Source organism: Nannobrachium achirus, assembly GCF_963921795.1.
Source record: "Nannobrachium achirus genome assembly, chromosome: 4".
In the NCBI taxonomy this organism is placed as follows: Eukaryota; Metazoa; Chordata; class Actinopteri; order Myctophiformes; family Myctophidae; genus Nannobrachium; species Nannobrachium achirus.
In genome coordinates this window covers 24,807,213-24,824,028 of record NC_137813.1, presented here as the reverse complement: position 1 = coordinate 24,824,028, position 16,816 = coordinate 24,807,213, and the positions used below count along the sequence as shown (strand labels likewise).

Below are 16,816 nucleotides of genomic sequence, written 5' to 3'. Positions count from 1 at the left end.
GTGTGAGCTGTTAATTAGCCTGAAAATAAAATGATCTAATCAAATCAATCAACCTACTGTGGGTGGTTGAGGTAGGTCTTGATTATGTAGGAGCCTCATTTGACTTCTTTGATGACAGTCAAACATTGATCACGGTAATGGACCATAGTTACACAATAGCATATTGATTGATGCTGTGCTAGTTGGTGTAGCCAAATCTTGTGTGCATGACACATGACAATGAATGATTTTGTATGTTCCCAAACCATAATGGATGGCTAGATTAGTTTTGAACTAAAATGTTTTGTGTTTTCTGTTACATAGTATATGTATGTATTATGCCACATTTTGCTCCATACTGTATACATTAAGATTGTACTATATTAATCTTGTATGCATTAGAGTGACAACGTTTGGACATAGCTTTTTAATATCTTAATTATGCTTTTTTTTGGTTTTCCAATTTTCAGTACTTTTACTTCTACTCCACTACATCTCAAAGGCAAATATTATACTTTAACTCCATAATTGTATTATTATTACAAAACATACAGTAACCTCTTCAGCCCTATTTACATTTGAAAAGAGCCGATCTACAAGCTCACAATGCATCGCTACGCATTATGAGCTTGTGGATCTGCTATTTTCAAAATATTTTAATACATTTTATGTGAAACGTTGTGAAATGGGACATTATGCTCACATGAGCATGTCGATTGGCTATTTTCACAATTTCTGCCTCTAATATTTGACAATTTGGCCAATGTTTAACTTGTCATTTAAATTTGTCAAAACGGTTTGTGTACTGTGGAGAGAGAAAACAACGTTGCACATGGGGACCCCCCAAAATAATTTGTGGACCCGACCCACAGGTTGAGAACCACTGATCTAAAGTACCATCTCTTCTCCCTCAGCTGCCGCCATGCAACCATCTCCAAGTTCTTTGGGGACCAGAAGCCGGACTGTGCGGGTGCCTGTGACTTCTGCCGCGACCCCAAGGCCGTGCGGGCGCAGCTGGCCAGGGCGGCCAGCCTCACCTCTAGGACCACTGTGGCTGCCAGTACAGAGTCCAGCGGACCCTTCGGCTTTGACCGCGGCCTCTACGCCGGAGGGAGGAAGGGCTACGGCTTTGAGAGGTACAGTAGGGCTTTGACCGCGGCCTCTACGCCGGAGGGAGGAAGGGCTACGGCTTTGAGAGGTACAGTAGGGTGTAGGGCTGGGCGATATGACTTCAAATCAATATAATTTTTAGCTTTTTCCGTATTACGCCATTGTACAACAAAGTATTATACAGAGTTAAGTGGTTAATCGGACTAGTTTAGTTGATTATTTACAAAATCTATATGTATTTTTTGTGTTGTTTCTTTGATTACGACCGTCAGATCGCAAGTTACTATCAAAACCTCCACCAGCTGTCCGTCACGTCACACTCTTATGCATCTCGTGCTCATACGGACACTCATACTGTCGTCAGTTATCCCCATACATGGAGTTCCGGTATGGACACTCATACATACACACAAAGCCAGACGTAGGAGTAGTTCGCACCGCTCAAAAATTGATAAATAAAACCTTATTCCTGATTATTCAATTAACCTACATGAGCAGTTAAAGAGGGTGAAGTGGTGAAGTGCCCAGCCCCAGTAGGGAGGGGGTGCTGTCAGTGAAAATGTCTGAACTCACTTGGCACAGACATCGTTAACTTTAAAGTTATTTTGCAACGTGAAGAGTACGTACATGTAGAATAATAGCCGACATCTGTGCCCTTAGGCACGACGAGGAGGATGATGAGGGCGGCACTGAGGGAGAAGATGCGGAGAAGAGGAAGAAGGTGTTCAATAACGTCTTCAAGAAGCAGATGAACCTGCGGAAGGTGAATCGCCCTCAGAACACACACTTCCTGTTTTTAAACCCATTTAGACCTAGAATTATTGAATGCTTTAACCAGTGAAAAATAGCAGATATACAAGCTCACAGCGTGGCACCGAGTGCCGTGCTGCGAGCTTGTAGATCTGCTATTTTTGAAAATGTCGTGAAAATCTTTGAATATATGTATTTTTAAAGCGAACGTTCGTAACTCAAATTTTGCTTCTGGGTGGTCCTTGGGAACTAAATATTTTTAGATGGGGGTCCGTGGCCAAATATGTATCATTGTGGGGGTCCTTCACGTGACACTGACATGGTAGTCTCTCAAGAACAGACTAACTGAGCTCCAGTTAAGTGAAAAGGATCTTTTCTTTGACGATGGTGAGCCAGATTGCTGACATAGAAACATAGTTTTTTCAACAAAAAAAAACCTTAGAAGGATTCAAAAGACACTTATAGAATCGGATAAAAATCGGGTCAAAATTAGAATTTTCAAGATTTTTCAAAAATAGCAGATCTACAAGCTCACAGCGCGGCACTCGGTGCCCCGCTGTGAGCTTGTATATCTGCTATTTTTGCTATAATTCTAGGCCTAAATGGGTGTTAACAAATACATGTCTGTGAGTTCACTCAGGGAAAAGAGACCCCTCTCTCTTCTCTTCTTGTCCACATCTGTCTGCCAGCTGTGGGCATGCAGGAAGGCATGGTATGGGTTTTTGGGGGCCCTGCCGTCAGTGCAGCTTGTGGTAAATTGTTCCCACATGTGCAGTGGAACTGCCACAGGGCTGTAGGAAAGTTCCACTGCAGAGCCAAGTGCGGCCTGCCCGAAAGAACGTTTGTTGTAACACAGGATCAGTACCACGGGTCCAGAGAGTTTGCACAGGGCCAGTCTGGCTAAAGATTTTAAATAATAAGTCTGGAGAGTATTGGGTATTGGTAAATTTTTTCCCCCGGTCCGGTCGTCAGTCTTACTGGCCTTCTACTATCAACATGCATTCTATTGAAAACACAATGTTAATAATAATTATGCAATTACAAACTGAATGTAGACAGAATTTAGAAGTAGAAAACAGCCTGTTCATCATTACTGACAGTACGGGCAGTATCAAATTTAGAAACCAGAGAAGCTAGACAATCTAGACCCACTAAAGCAAAATGTATACTTTTTTTAGACTTCACTTACACATTTTGACAGATAAACTTGCTAAGCCTGTATCAGTAGAACCTAGCAAGTTCATACATTTGCATAATGTCCTCTTTTCTAAAACCAGACTTCACACCCACATGCTACTGTGTATGTATCAGAAATGCCGAGGAAGAGTATTTGTTGCTGTGTGTTATTGAAAGTGTTACATACAGTGCTTATTTTTTTTAGTGTTTTGAGTGACTTTTTGACTTGGAACCCATCATAGTCTGAGGGAACCAAAATGACCTGGCCTGGAATTGAATTGTATTGAATGAGAACAGGGCAGAGGATATAAATGAGAGAAATTATATAGGCATTAAAAAGGGTATTTTCTCCCATGAAGGCATCTGGTTGGCTCCTATGAGTGCACATTCCTGCCAATCTTTCTCTAAAGCTTGAGTTCTATTTAGTTGTGTTTGTGTGTTGTGCACGGAAAATAGCCGAAATAGCCTAACCCTACAACATAATTAGCCTTATTTATTAGGCTTACAACGCGTCACAGAACGGTGCATGACACGCACGCGTCCTTCAGTATAAATAACAGACAGACATAACAAGGCCATTCTTCACTTCTCTGATAGTAATCATGATGAGCAAAAACATGATGTCGAAACTGTTGATTTGGCAGTCGTGAGGTTTTGGGGCTTGGGGTGTGAATAGCTTAACACACTGTTCCCCAAACAGTGGGTTGGGACCCATTTGTGGGTGAAAAGTTTGGATACCACTGGCTTAACACATCAGAAAAAGAGAGAGAGAAATTGGAACTGCACTCTGTCGAGGTGCCAACTTGCGGCTTGTGAAAAAGTAGGCCATGTGCGCCAGCAGACCGCGCCATGAGGTGCACTCACCACTGGCATCACCAGTGGCATCACCTGGAATGCTGGTACCTCATTGGCTGTTAATGATGACGTTGCCAGAAATGCTGGTCCCTGATTGGGCAAGTAACTAGTGCCGAGAGTATGACAAACTTTGTCCCGGATAATAGATAACAGATAACTATTATACTATCATCAACATGCATAGAGGGCATTCTGCTGCTACTGCCTTTGCAGATATAAGTGATCAGTGGCTAGGACAGGTGGAACGTTGTCCTATAATAGACAACCTTTGGCTGTGGAAAATACTTCTTGACCTATTACCAACTGCAGTTGATCCCTTATTTACACCAGACATCTCATTGCGCGTTCGCGTGTGGAATTTACTGTGCGCATACCACTGGCGTAGGCTGGATTAACATTTAGGGTGGGCAAAATGTCGCCTAACCCCCACCCCCCTGCTCTACGGCACATGCACACTCTTGCGCATACGCACACACATGAACGAACGTTGATTTAAATAACCAATATGTAGGCCTATTCATTAACCACAATGTACCTTTAGTGTTGTCTTATACATTTACCTTGTAGACGTCACCTCTGTATCTGTAATTTAATTCATGAATCCATAATCCATAGTTCTCTTTTGGACTGCTTCCGGACATCTGACGGTAGTAGCCAATCAACCACCACCTACAGTAGGTTGATTGATTTGATTACAATTTACAATGTAGGCATTTGGCAGACACTCTTAATCCAGAGCGATTTACAATAAGCAAGGTAAAACGTCAATACATCAACATGAATACATCGAATGCATAGAAATAGTAATCTAAGAAAAAAACATAAACATAAAAAATCAATCAAAATTACCTGTATGGTCATTGAGGGTGATTAGATTATTTTATTTTCATTAGGCTACTTAACAGGATACACACATTTTCACCATTGCTATGCATCCAGCCAGGGCCATTAATTCCCTTGTTAGTTCACTCTGGCAAAAGATGCAAATGGCTGTTTCTAATTGACATACGAGTATCTATTGCTGTCTTTCAGCAGCTAGGCGGGGCACCTGCCCCAGTTGCCCAACGGTTGGCTACGCTTCTGGCGCATCTGGAAAGCTTCTGCAACAGCTACACTGATAGTGCAAGCCTTGCATGTGCATGTTGTCCAAAGAATGAAGTCTGTTTTTCCTAGTACCCGTGTGTATATTGTGTACAAAATAAATAAATACATAAATAATAATCTGAATAGTTTAGTCTATCCACTTATTTACTTATTTCCATAGTATATTATGTCACCAGGGTTAGGGTAAGGGCTAGGGTTAGGTTTAGGCATAGTAGCATTCACCAGGTTAATATTAACCAGGTTAGCATTCACCAGCGTCGGCAGGTTAGCATTTCACCAGGTTAGCATTCACCAGTGTCGGACGAATGTGACATCAATCGAACTATCAAACGTCGTAATATTGCTACGCTCCTGATCCAAATGCCCTCCCGCTCATGAAAGGGGACATGTAAAATGAAAGTCTTTATAAGCTTGGAGCATTCTTTGTCTAACAGTGCCCGTGTGCAGTCTGTCTCAGTCTGTCTAGTAGCTGGCCGTGCACATTCATCCTGAATGTCACATGGCCTGAATTCCGAATCTTGTGACATAAAAACGCTAATAAAATGACATCTAAACGCTAATAAATTAGTCCATGGGCCAGACGAGATGTCGGTATCAAAAAGGTGGCAAAGGTTATCATGCATTTTATAAAAGCTCTATATCAGTAGATTATATTTTGGTATGATAACCCTTTCTAAGACCCAGCTAAATTGGTGTTATCAGCCGCTAGAGTTGTTGTCCCATTAACTTTACATTACAGGAAAAAAAAAGCTAAAAATGAATCTGCTTTAATTAGCATAAGAGGGGTCCAACTAGGGGGTTTTCATGATGCTGAATCCATTGCAAGCATCTGTTTTGCACAAAAAACATTCATTGGGCTAAAAACTGTCCCACAAGACTATGGTTTAGTGATGAGTCATCACTTTTCACACTGTTGTGGGGGGCGTTTTAGCCCCACGGATGTTTTTCGTGCAAAACAGATGCTTGCAATGGATTCAGCATCATGAAAACCCCCTAGTTGGACCCCTCTTATGCTAATTAAAGCAGATTCATTTTTAGCTTTTTTTTCCTGTAATGTAAAGTTAATGGGACAACAACTCTAGCGGCTGATAACACCAATTTAGCTGGGTCTAAGAAAGGGTTATCATACCAAAATATAATCTACTGATATAGAGCTTTTATAAAATGCATGATAACCTTTGCCACCTTTTTGATACCGACATCTCGTCTGGCCCATGGACTAAATAGCTTGAAAGGGAGAAGTGAAAAATATCGTTTGTCAGTGTCTGCACAAGGTAATAGGGGAGGGGAGAGGATTAAGATGGAGTCTGCTCTCCAAAACTGTTGCTGCCAAGTGGCTTGACTATGGAGGGAGTTCATCCAAACTGATCGGCTTTCTCTACAGGAATATAGATAGATACCTTTATTATCCCAAGGGGGAAATTCAAATATATGGTTGCTGTTGGGCAGAATATCTTAGAATATCTCCATATTCTAACTCTCTGTGTTTTTTCGTAAATGAGTGCTCTACTTGATCATACTACAGCGTCACACAAGAGTATCAAAAGTAGCAGATCCACAAGTTTGAAACGTGGTGCAAATCGGCTTTTGCCGTTATTGAATCTGAATCCTGAAAAGTAACAGTTTTGGATATATGAGGTTTCTACTCGACAGAGACAATATCCACCATTATGATTAAAATAATGTTTGTCATCTTGTCAATCATTGTTCTTTCACCAGAAATGAGTGCATTCCTTAAGACTTTATATGAGATACTTTAATGGTTTCCAGTGGAAATAAGCTTAGTCTTTTCATGGATCTCCTTTTAGTAGACCTTGTACCAGTGAACTGTACCGTCATGAAACTGTACCTTTCCTATGCAAACTTCTAATAAAGTCTTCAATCAATCAAAACTGTAATTATGATTTTTCTTTCTCTCTCTCTCTGTCCTCCTTGGTGTAGCAGATATAATTTTAGCAGAATATTTGATAGCAGGACAGCAGGGTAATCTAGTTGGAAGTGTATTTATTGATTTCGCTGCCTCATTTGATCTGGCAGATCATAATGTATTATTATTGTGGACTGCTGGAGAATCTGTTATCATTTTGCCTGTAATTTGTGACTTGTCTTTAATTTATCTTTTTTCCCCCCCTTTAGGCGTCTGAGGGTCGCAAAGAAGCCTTTGTTCCTCCAGGTGGGCACTCTGTCTTTGATTTAAACAGACTGAAAATGTATACAAGAATAAGTTAAGGCCCAATCTGAATGGATTGTTTTGTTAAATCAACAGTGACGATTTCACCGTGTTGATCTCAGCCTCTGAGATAAACAGTTGTATCAAATAATGGTTCATAGCCTTAATGCATGTCAGACTGGGGGGTCCTTGAAATTTAACCAGTTTGTAGAACTCTCTGTAGTACTGTGAGTCAAAACCATAGTGTTATTTGCAGCACTACACAAGCTCAAAATCTTGAAAGTGTGATTTAGTAGAAGGCATTTGTAGAATTGACCTTAGGTCTTAGTTTTAATAACTGTACAAGGTTGCTAGCTGGCACATCCTTGCATGATGCAACACGTGTTCTGATGTAACTAATGTTGGTGTTTGTACTGTAGATGACGACTGCCCCCTCAGAGACGCCAGCAGCCAGAGGATTCCCAGGCTCACAGTGAAGGTAATGTTACTCACACACGTAACACAGCAATGTTATAGAAGGGACTCGACACATTCCTCATGCTTGCCCTGTCAATTAACACCTCCATAGCATTACAGTGACTCACAGTGCCCTTTTGAAACGCTAATGTATGGCTGCTTGTTCTTTCATTCATTCATTTAGTTATTTTATTTATTAACCAGGGACAATGCACACATCAATCAAAACATTGATGTGAATGCGCCAGAGAAACAAAACATTACAAAAGTATATATATTATATAAAGAAAAGTTACAACAATTACATTTGATTGCAAATCAAAGTTAGCTTTAAGCCATCTTTTTTCAAGAGATAGATTCAAGTTTGAATTTAAAAGTTACATAATTGGTGCTCTCTCTTGCTTCGGTGGGAATCTGTTCCAGTAGTGGGAACAGAGAAGACCGTTTGTCCAAACGTGCTACGTCTGTGTCCATCTGCCCTGTGAACTGACTCAGTGGGGGTGGTGCAAGTCCATTTAAAACCTTTATCAAAATTAAATAAACTGTACTGAACTATAGGACAGTGTTGATAACTATTGGGCTTTCTCTCAAATGTTTTAATGTCTGTAAAGAGACGATGGGTTTCAAACAAAGGGGTCATACGTGACTGTATAAGATCATAGCGTGCTTAAAGAGGTTAGCTGCTCCTGTTGTTGGGTATGGTTTTATGTCCCTGAAATTAGGCTGAATATTTTATTGCCGACAGTTAAAAGCATACAGCCAGCATCAACATTAAAAGCGCCAAAATGGATACAATTACAATAAGGACGACGCTTGTTTCCAACAAACTTAAAAAATTACAAACGGTTAAATGTGACACATGACACATACTGTAGTGTCATGTTCTGAATGGGTTATCATATATAGCACAGCATGAATTACAGTAAATCACATTACTTTAAACTAAGATGTTTTCTGCCACTGTGTGGTGCATCTTGGCATTACATAAAGCTTTTAGCCAGCTCATGTAACACATTGCCAAAAGAATATAAATACAGTAAATTCTGAAATAGATTTTTACTAATTGTGCATAATGGCTAGAATTTGGCTTAAGATGAATATGACTAAATGCATTTCAAACAATATATATAGTGTATTTTCCAATGCACTTGCATGTACATTGTATAGTTTAACTTGGTTTCCGGCTAGATTCTCGTTAATTTACAGTTTTTAAACATTTCTTTGACTATTCCCAAAGGGTTTGAGTGGAACATGGTTATTATACTATTTGACTAATGTCTTTCTGATCAAACATTCATTTGATTATTTCTTTTTAACCCCCGCAATACAGATATACTTCCTACAGTGTTTATTTTAAATTAAAAAAAGTTGGTAACATTTTACTTAAAGGTTGCCTCTATAACGTATTATATCGCTTTTATAATGCATTATAATGCGCTTATAGGGCATCATAACACAAGTTACACATATGTATGATCATGTATGACAACTTATAACAATGGTTATAACGTGTTATAAGTATTTTTGATAATGCATTATAAACTCAGTGGAACAGCACAACTACTACCAGATAACACTTTACTTTTATGCTTTAACCATCAAAAAATAGAAGATATGGTGCCGCACTGCGAGCTTGTAGTTCAGCTATTTTTGAATAATCGTGAACATTTGTGCAAGTCTTTGAATATTTTTTCTCTGCCATATATGCGCATTATAATGCATTACAAATGTGATTATAATAATGTTTTATAGAGGCAACCTTTAAGAAAAGTATTACCAAAACGTTGGTCAGAGCTCAAGATTTAAAATACTCAAACCAAGTTTCAATATATTTCAGGCCAGAGAGCACTGTGTGTCTCTCTTGCAAGATGCGCTGAGCAGCCAGCAGAGGGCAGACCACTCATGGAGGTAATCGCACATTGGTTCAGACCTTTTCATTTAGACCAGGGGTCTTCAATGTTTTCAGGCCAAGGACCCCTTAGCTGAGAGAGAGATGAAGCAGGGACCCCCTCTACATATTGTATAAATGTGTGATGCAGATTTTCATCGACTTCATTCATACAGTATATAGATTCATAGACTTGTTTGACAGCACTGTCATCAGTCTATGTTGGATTCATGTTCATTTACATGTATTTTAAGACATTTAACCACTTAAATCGTAGATATTTTGAAAACCTGACCTTTCACTACGTACTTGGTCTGCTCTTTTTTACCTCTATACCAAATCTATTTGCCGAAAATAGCCGTTCTACAAGCTCTGCGCGAGGCGTTTAGAGATTGTAGATCTGCTAGTTTTTGCTAAAGTTCTCCTTGGAATAGGGATGCGAGGGTTCAAGTTGTTAATTTAAAAGAATTATCCTATCACACAAAGATTTGGCGGCCCCCCTGTAGTAACTTAAGGACCCCCAAGGGGTCCCGGACCCCCTGTTAAAGACCCCTGATTTAGACCTTTTCATTTCAAGAACCCCCATAGAGTTACAGACCTATAAGAGTCCATTTAGAACCCTGAAGGTCCCTGGACCGCACGTTGAGAACCACTGATATAAACACACCGGCCTCAAATGAAGTATCACTGATTTATAAATGAAATTTGTATGACTTATTTGGTTGACTTATTATTTTTTTTGACAGACACACACACACACACACACACACACACACACACACACACACACTCTTGTTCTTATTTTATTGATGACGTCACTTCCAAGTTCAAGGCCAAGGTGGCCATGGTTATTTAAGGATGTTGGGTAATCAGCGACAGGTCTTTTTGAGTGGAGAGACAGACTTTGTGACTGTGAGGATGGTGTTCTTGGCATTTAGCCGTTTAAGTTTATTTCTGTCTTTATTTCAAAGTGACGGAGTGTGAGAATAAACAAGTTTTTTGTTGCAACTCTAGACATGTGTTTGGAATCAAGTTCTTAGTATATCACACATCTAAACTATGTTCTATACATTTTGTTAAACATACTGTATTTATTTCTCCACTACCTTTTTATCAAATGAAAAACAACACTCTTCTCTGTTCTATTTAAAGTTTTGTATTATCTATCTATTATTAAATGCCTGTTTCGCTTCATGCGTTTTGTAAATATTTTTGAATTACCATTGAGACGTGCTATGAAAATACACATCCATTCTGCTCTCCCCTCCACACAGTGACCTCCTCTCCATGGCAGTTGATGCTGAATATGAGCTGTTCAAGAGCAGCAGGTCCTCCAACCTGTACAAAGCAGCCGTCCTGAAGAAAGTAACTCTCAGCCATTCTGCTCCTTTGTTATACAGTACACTTACACTGTACTTGATAGGTCAATAACCCCATCCAACCCTTATGTTTGATGGGGAAATGACCTAGCCAGTGTATCAGTAAAAATCCCATTTTATTTTCCTACATACAAAAAACAAAAAGGATATATATATATCATTTTGTGTGTGTGTGTGTGTGTGTGTGTGTGTGTGTGTGTGTGTGTGCGTGTGCGTGCGCGCAGAAGTAGTGAAATTAGCCAATCAACAAGCAGCACTCACGCAACACTCTGCTATTTTCACTAGTATGGGTCCCGGGCAAACGTCTAATCTCTCTCTTTCGGGTCGCGATCTGAAAAGTTTGGGACCCACTGACCTAGCCCATCTTTATTCCCCAATTTGTTTATTATACTGTACACTATACTTTACGGGGGAAATCACTTAACCCGTCTTTTATTGGGAAGGTAATGGAGTTGAAGAAAGGCGCGGCGGCTCCACCAGGAGATAAAGGAGGAGAGGGTGGGACCTGCATGGACACCCCTGATGTCCCGGAGCAGGAGAGGAAACCCCCCAAAGAGGAAGAAGCCTCCTCCTCTTCCTCCTGCCTGGGGGAGGAGCTTGGCTTCACGTCTGCCTCTCAGGTCTACTCGGTGAGACGCAGCGATGTAAAGTAAAGCCCTTTGCACATAGGCGCGTTTATCCACACGGATAAAACGGACAATTTCATTTTTTAAAAAGAAAACAATGATTCTCTACGACTTCATACACACCGGATCCGAATTAGCCGTGCGAGGAGTGGCTGCGGCCGTGCGTTTTTTTCTCGATCGAACCCAGTTCGATTCGTGTGTCTTGTCGCATGTGGTAAAAAACTCATCACTCCTTTTATGACTACTTTTGGGATCCGCAGCGCCAATTCCGCACAGCATTGCACACCAAATCTAATGCGTTTTATTCATGCAGCAAACGAAAAAAAACGCAACTGTCCTGAGTGCAAAGGGCTTAACTAAGAGAACATTTACTCAAGTGCTGTGCTTAAGTACAATTCCCGAGGTATTTGTACTTTACTTGAGTATTTCCAATTTCCAATACTTTTACTTCTGCTCCACTACATATCGGATCCAGATATTGTGCTTTTACTCCACTACATTTATTTGAAAACTTTAGTTACTAGTAGTTACTTTGTAAGATTTTGATTATTATCACAAAATATACATTAACCACCACTTCAGCCCAGCCCTATATACATTTCAACCATTTGAAATATATTTAGTCATGGATTAAGTCTTCATAGTCTAGTTTTTATTTAAAAGGTAGTCGACAAACATTTTTCGCCATAGTTTTAGTATTAAACAACACAAGTTTCATATAGCATTTGTAGTTTATTGTTTTCCCTCCAATGCTGGTTGAAATGTGTCTGTGTCTGTTTCCCACTAGTTGAAGCGTAAGAGAATAGGAGCTGGCCTGAGGGGCTCTTCCAACCCGTTCCAAACAGCCAGGGAGCTGCTGGCGTCCTCCGACCAGGGAGGAGGGTTCTGCTCCCACAGCCTGGGAGGCTCTGGACAGCCAGCTAGCAAGGAAGAGGACGAGAAGAAAGAGAAGGGCGGGAAAGAAGAGTCAAAGACGGACGCGTGTTCGGCTGTGACGTCGTCCATCAGAGCCAAGGCCAGTGCTGTGGCTGCGTCTCTGAACAGCCCCACCAAGGCCCTGAGCAAGAAGCAGCAGAAGCTAGCGGAGGCCGCCAAAAACTCGCGCAACATTTCCCTGTACTTCGGAAAGAAGCCACAACCGGAGAAATGCCGGGAGGCAGAGTCTGACACGGGAATGAGCCACACCACTACCAGTACCTCGTTGTGTAGGACTGGTGCTTTGAGCCCCGCGGCGGAATGTTCACCCGCCTCTGAGGAAACCACTCTGGATGCTATTTCTATTGATACCATGGATACCAGTCCTATTGAACCAGTTATAGAGGACACTGCCAACGACACAAAGGACATGAAAACAGAAGTAATTTGTCTGGGTGACGAAGAAGACGATGATGATGATGACGAGAATGTTTTTAAATCTGAACAGATGGAACTTATTCAAGAGAATCCCCTACGGGCTACAGAGTAAGATGCCGTTATTGTTCCAGCTTATCAAAGTTGCATTAAAGTCATTGTCTGCTCTCACTTATTCAAAATAAATAATTTGTGTCTTACACAGGCCAAATATACTTGAAGAAAAATCTAAATCACCTCTAATAGAAAGGGTAGGTAATTCTTGACTATAAGTGAATGATATATTTTTAAGAGTACATCAAAATATGATCACACTTTAAACATGTTTTTTTACGTAGACTGGACGTGACTGCGATAGAATGATAGAATTCAGGTGAAAACCTGAATGTGATTTCAGTGGCATTGGTGCTGATGTGATACACTTGCGTCTTCCAGTTGTCAGATGCCAGGAAAGCCAACAAGGAGTCTTCCCCTCCATCAAAGCGTAGCCGCACCACCCAGGAGCAAGGAGGCAAGCGGAAGGTGACCTTTAACCCCACTGTACAGGAGAGCATACTGGACCTGTCTAATGACCCCCCCAAGCCTGCCACCAAGAAGGAAGTGGCTGACATTGTTGTGCGCTGCCTGGACCCATTTTACTCTCAGGGGAAGTTTGCCACCAAGGTGAGAGCGAGAGACGTCTGACCGGAGTCAACCTTTTATTTTATTTTTAAGGGGTGATTATTAATCTGGTAATCAATTAAGCGATCGACAGAAAATATATTTAATCACATTTTAGCAATACAATAATCGGTCACCAAAAGTGAAGCGTGAATGCTTGAATGATATACTGCTATATTTCCCTTGTTTTCATTTTTTTTAGGAGCTGTTCAAGTCATTTGCCCGTTACTTGTCCCACCTTCTTTCAGAGGGGAGGAGTCGGGGTAGAGGTCAAGGTAAGGAGGGAGTCAAATATAAAAGGCCTAGTTGCACTTGAGGGTGAGAATCTAAAGCAGTGGTTCTCAACCAGTGGCCCAAGGAGCCTCACCATTTAGCTGGAGACCAGGTAGTCCCCAGCTAAATGATGGAGAGTTGGTAACCAAACGGACCTGTGTAAAATGACCCGTAAGGGTCCATTTGGTCACATTTTACGCTCTTAAAGGGATATTCCACTTTCAAAAAACTTTTGGTCATTGTATGGTCTAATCAGGCTTGTATGAACACCCTGAACAGTTTTTAATTTGCTTCATTCAGTATTTAGATATTTGATGTAAATGTTACCAGCTCCAACACGCCCAGGCCCTCTCCACATACACACCCATTGTAACTTCAAACTCCATTTTAACCATGATAGATTCATTAAAAACACCCATTATTTTTTCTGGTGACTCACAATACCCTCCTAATATGTGAGCAGACCGTGTTTTTTCAATAACCTTTTTCATTTATTTTCAATAAAATATTATTGTATTTAATGTTTTCCATTTTCCCAAAGAATTATTAAAAATAAAAGAAAAAGGTTATTGAAAATTGAAAAGAAAAAGGTTATTGTTTTTAATGAATCTATCATGGTTAAAATGGAGTTTGAAGTTACAATGGGTGTGTATGTGGAGAGGGCCTGGGCGTGTTGGAGCTGGTAACATTTACATCAAATATCTAAATACTGAATGAAGCAAATTAAAAACTGTTCAGGGTGTTCATACAAGCCTGATTAGACCATACAATGACCAAACGTTTTTTGAAAGTGGAATATCCCTTTAAGTTAACTTATTGTTAAACATGTGCATTACTTAATTTCCAAGAAATCTACTCTACACAATTACAGAATTTTGAAGAATTGTTATTTTGATTGACATGTTATCTCTCCAACGACAACAAAATACTCCCATGTTTTGGGTCCGAGAGGCCAAATCTCATTAAATGGTGGTCTTTGGCTCAAATGCCGAATACGTAATGGACCTTGAATTTGATGTGAAAAGGGGTTGAAAACCCCTGATCTAAAGCCTTGTTTATACTCTTTTGTATGTTGATTGCTGACAAGGGTTGATCTTCACGATAACCTCAAGCCTGGCGGTATAAACTGTAAGCTTGAAGAGCAGCTTTTGTCAGCAAGCGACACTGCCACGTGATGGGAGTGTAAATGAAGCTTAATGCATGCTTTTTTTTTTGTCTAACAGTGAAAGTGGAGGTGAAGGCTCTGGTGAAGAAGTTCTTCAGCAGCGTGAAGCGATGTGAAAGCGAGGTCGACTGGAAGGACCTCAAAAGACTCGATAGGTCCGACAACTCCTAGGAACGAGAGGGTGATAGGAGGGGAAACGCAGTAATTCAGAGACCATCCTCTTCGTCAGTGCCTCCCGACTTGAACCATCAATCCACCCGAGGCTTTTACACAAGCCTTTACTGACCAACATGATTTGCTGCTACATGCTCACTGTTTCCAGCCTTGTTGCTGCTATCTTAAGTGCATCCCAATAATGAAGCAATAAAACAGGTTTAGCATACACTATACAGTACACTACTCACTAGTAGCCAGACTGAGCTCTGGCTACAGACGAAGACCAGGCCTTACTGTGTTTGGCAGGAGTGACAGTTCTTAGGGCTGCTGGTACACGGACTTTCACTGCTTGAATGCAGAACAGAGGAACTAATGAGTGCAACACTGACCGACAGTCTTTATATGTGTTTATATTTCATTTAAAAAAAATGTAACATCTTTTTGTATTCTTTGTTGATGGACTCTGGACACAGACAGTGGGCTTTTCAGTTTTATTATTTGAAGACCTGCAAAAAAATGATGTAGGGAATTAGTGGTTGGTGGTGTTTCCTGCTGGACATTGTGGTTCACTGAGTGCCTGTTGGGGGGACAGACTTCTAGATGCCACCTTCTGTCTCATTTTAAAGCCTAATTTATTACGTTGTTGCACAAGGAACTATAAATTAGGCTCAAGTCATCGAATGAAATCCAAAGAGCACTTTTGAAGCACTAATGAAGCGCGAGGGCCTGCCATGCAAAGAGATACTTAGCAGTAACTGTTTGCTCCTAAATGTTTACAATAAAATCCAATGCTGTGTGTCAGTCCTGCTGTGTGAGGCGTCTCTCTTTGTCAATTCATTAACGGGTGCTTGCAGCTTGCAGGAGTCTTGATTTATTATAGGGGTTATATTATGCACAAGTCCAACGGGCCTAGACTATGTGTGGACAATTAGGTTCTCATACAGTGAGTGGACCCCCAGCCCAGGGGACCGGGGGCATGGAAGAGAAGAGACATCGGCGCAAAGCACGCTCTAGCACAGCGATATTCAACCTGCGGCCCTGGACCCTGCAGCATGTCTATGTGGCCCGTCATGGTCACACAGAATAAAAATATATTTTGTCTACTTTCAGTGTGGACAAATAATTTCTGATGTCATTTTTCAGTTTCTCTCCAAAACCCCTAGGAAACTATTTGTGTCTCTTGTGCTATTTTGTTTGTTCCAAAAGAAGAAACGTAATCATTTCCATGACAATCTTTTTGTTCAATGAGGTTTGGCCGTATATGGAAATTAGTCTGTTTTGTGTGTTTCCTACATTTTAGACTTGTAGTCATGTGTTGTAGGGTAGTGCTAGTGTGTTACAAATGTGTCCAAAATAGGATAGGACCGTATTTTTTTGCTTGCGGCCCCCCTGCCCTTGGACTTGGTATTTTGCTGATTGGCCCCTGAGTAGCCATGAGGCGTATCCATTGAAACAGCTGGGAAGAAAATAGTAGATATACAAGCTCACGACGCGTCTAACGCGACGCGCTGTGAGCTTGTACGTCTGCCATGGCTGCCCGGCTAATTTCGGCATGACGGGACACCGACGCACACCGTCGTACGACCAAATATGAATCGGGCTGCACGGAGTGACATCATCCGTGCTGGCACACATTTTCTCATCCACTCATTTTCCACTGGCTGATTGGCAAACGTCTGTGTGGACTGGAGGGCCATTGATACAAGAATACATAGAACA

At 40.9% G+C, this 16,816-nt stretch overlaps 1 protein-coding gene across 1 annotated transcript in view; it reads left to right on the top strand.

The window, feature by feature from the left end:
* The window catches only part of recql5 (RecQ helicase-like 5), a gene marked incomplete at its 5' end in the record, with an annotated part of 32,724 nt that extends 16,941 nt beyond the window's left edge, over window positions 1-15,783 (top strand). Inside the window, 12 exons of the mRNA XM_080723169.1 lie at window positions 894-1,115; window positions 1,750-1,852; window positions 7,111-7,147; window positions 7,564-7,622; window positions 9,438-9,508; window positions 10,763-10,853; window positions 11,311-11,496; window positions 12,281-12,954; window positions 13,049-13,094; window positions 13,279-13,506; window positions 13,706-13,778; window positions 15,000-15,783. Coding sequence (XP_080579295.1) covers window positions 894-1,115; window positions 1,750-1,852; window positions 7,111-7,147; window positions 7,564-7,622; window positions 9,438-9,508; window positions 10,763-10,853; window positions 11,311-11,496; window positions 12,281-12,954; window positions 13,049-13,094; window positions 13,279-13,506; window positions 13,706-13,778; window positions 15,000-15,112 — 1,903 coding nt within the window. The 3' untranslated portion in view covers window positions 15,113-15,783. The remainder of the gene's footprint in view (window positions 1-893; window positions 1,116-1,749; window positions 1,853-7,110; window positions 7,148-7,563; window positions 7,623-9,437; window positions 9,509-10,762; window positions 10,854-11,310; window positions 11,497-12,280; window positions 12,955-13,048; window positions 13,095-13,278; window positions 13,507-13,705; window positions 13,779-14,999) is intronic.
* Between the last annotated feature and the right edge of the window lie 1,033 nt (window positions 15,784-16,816).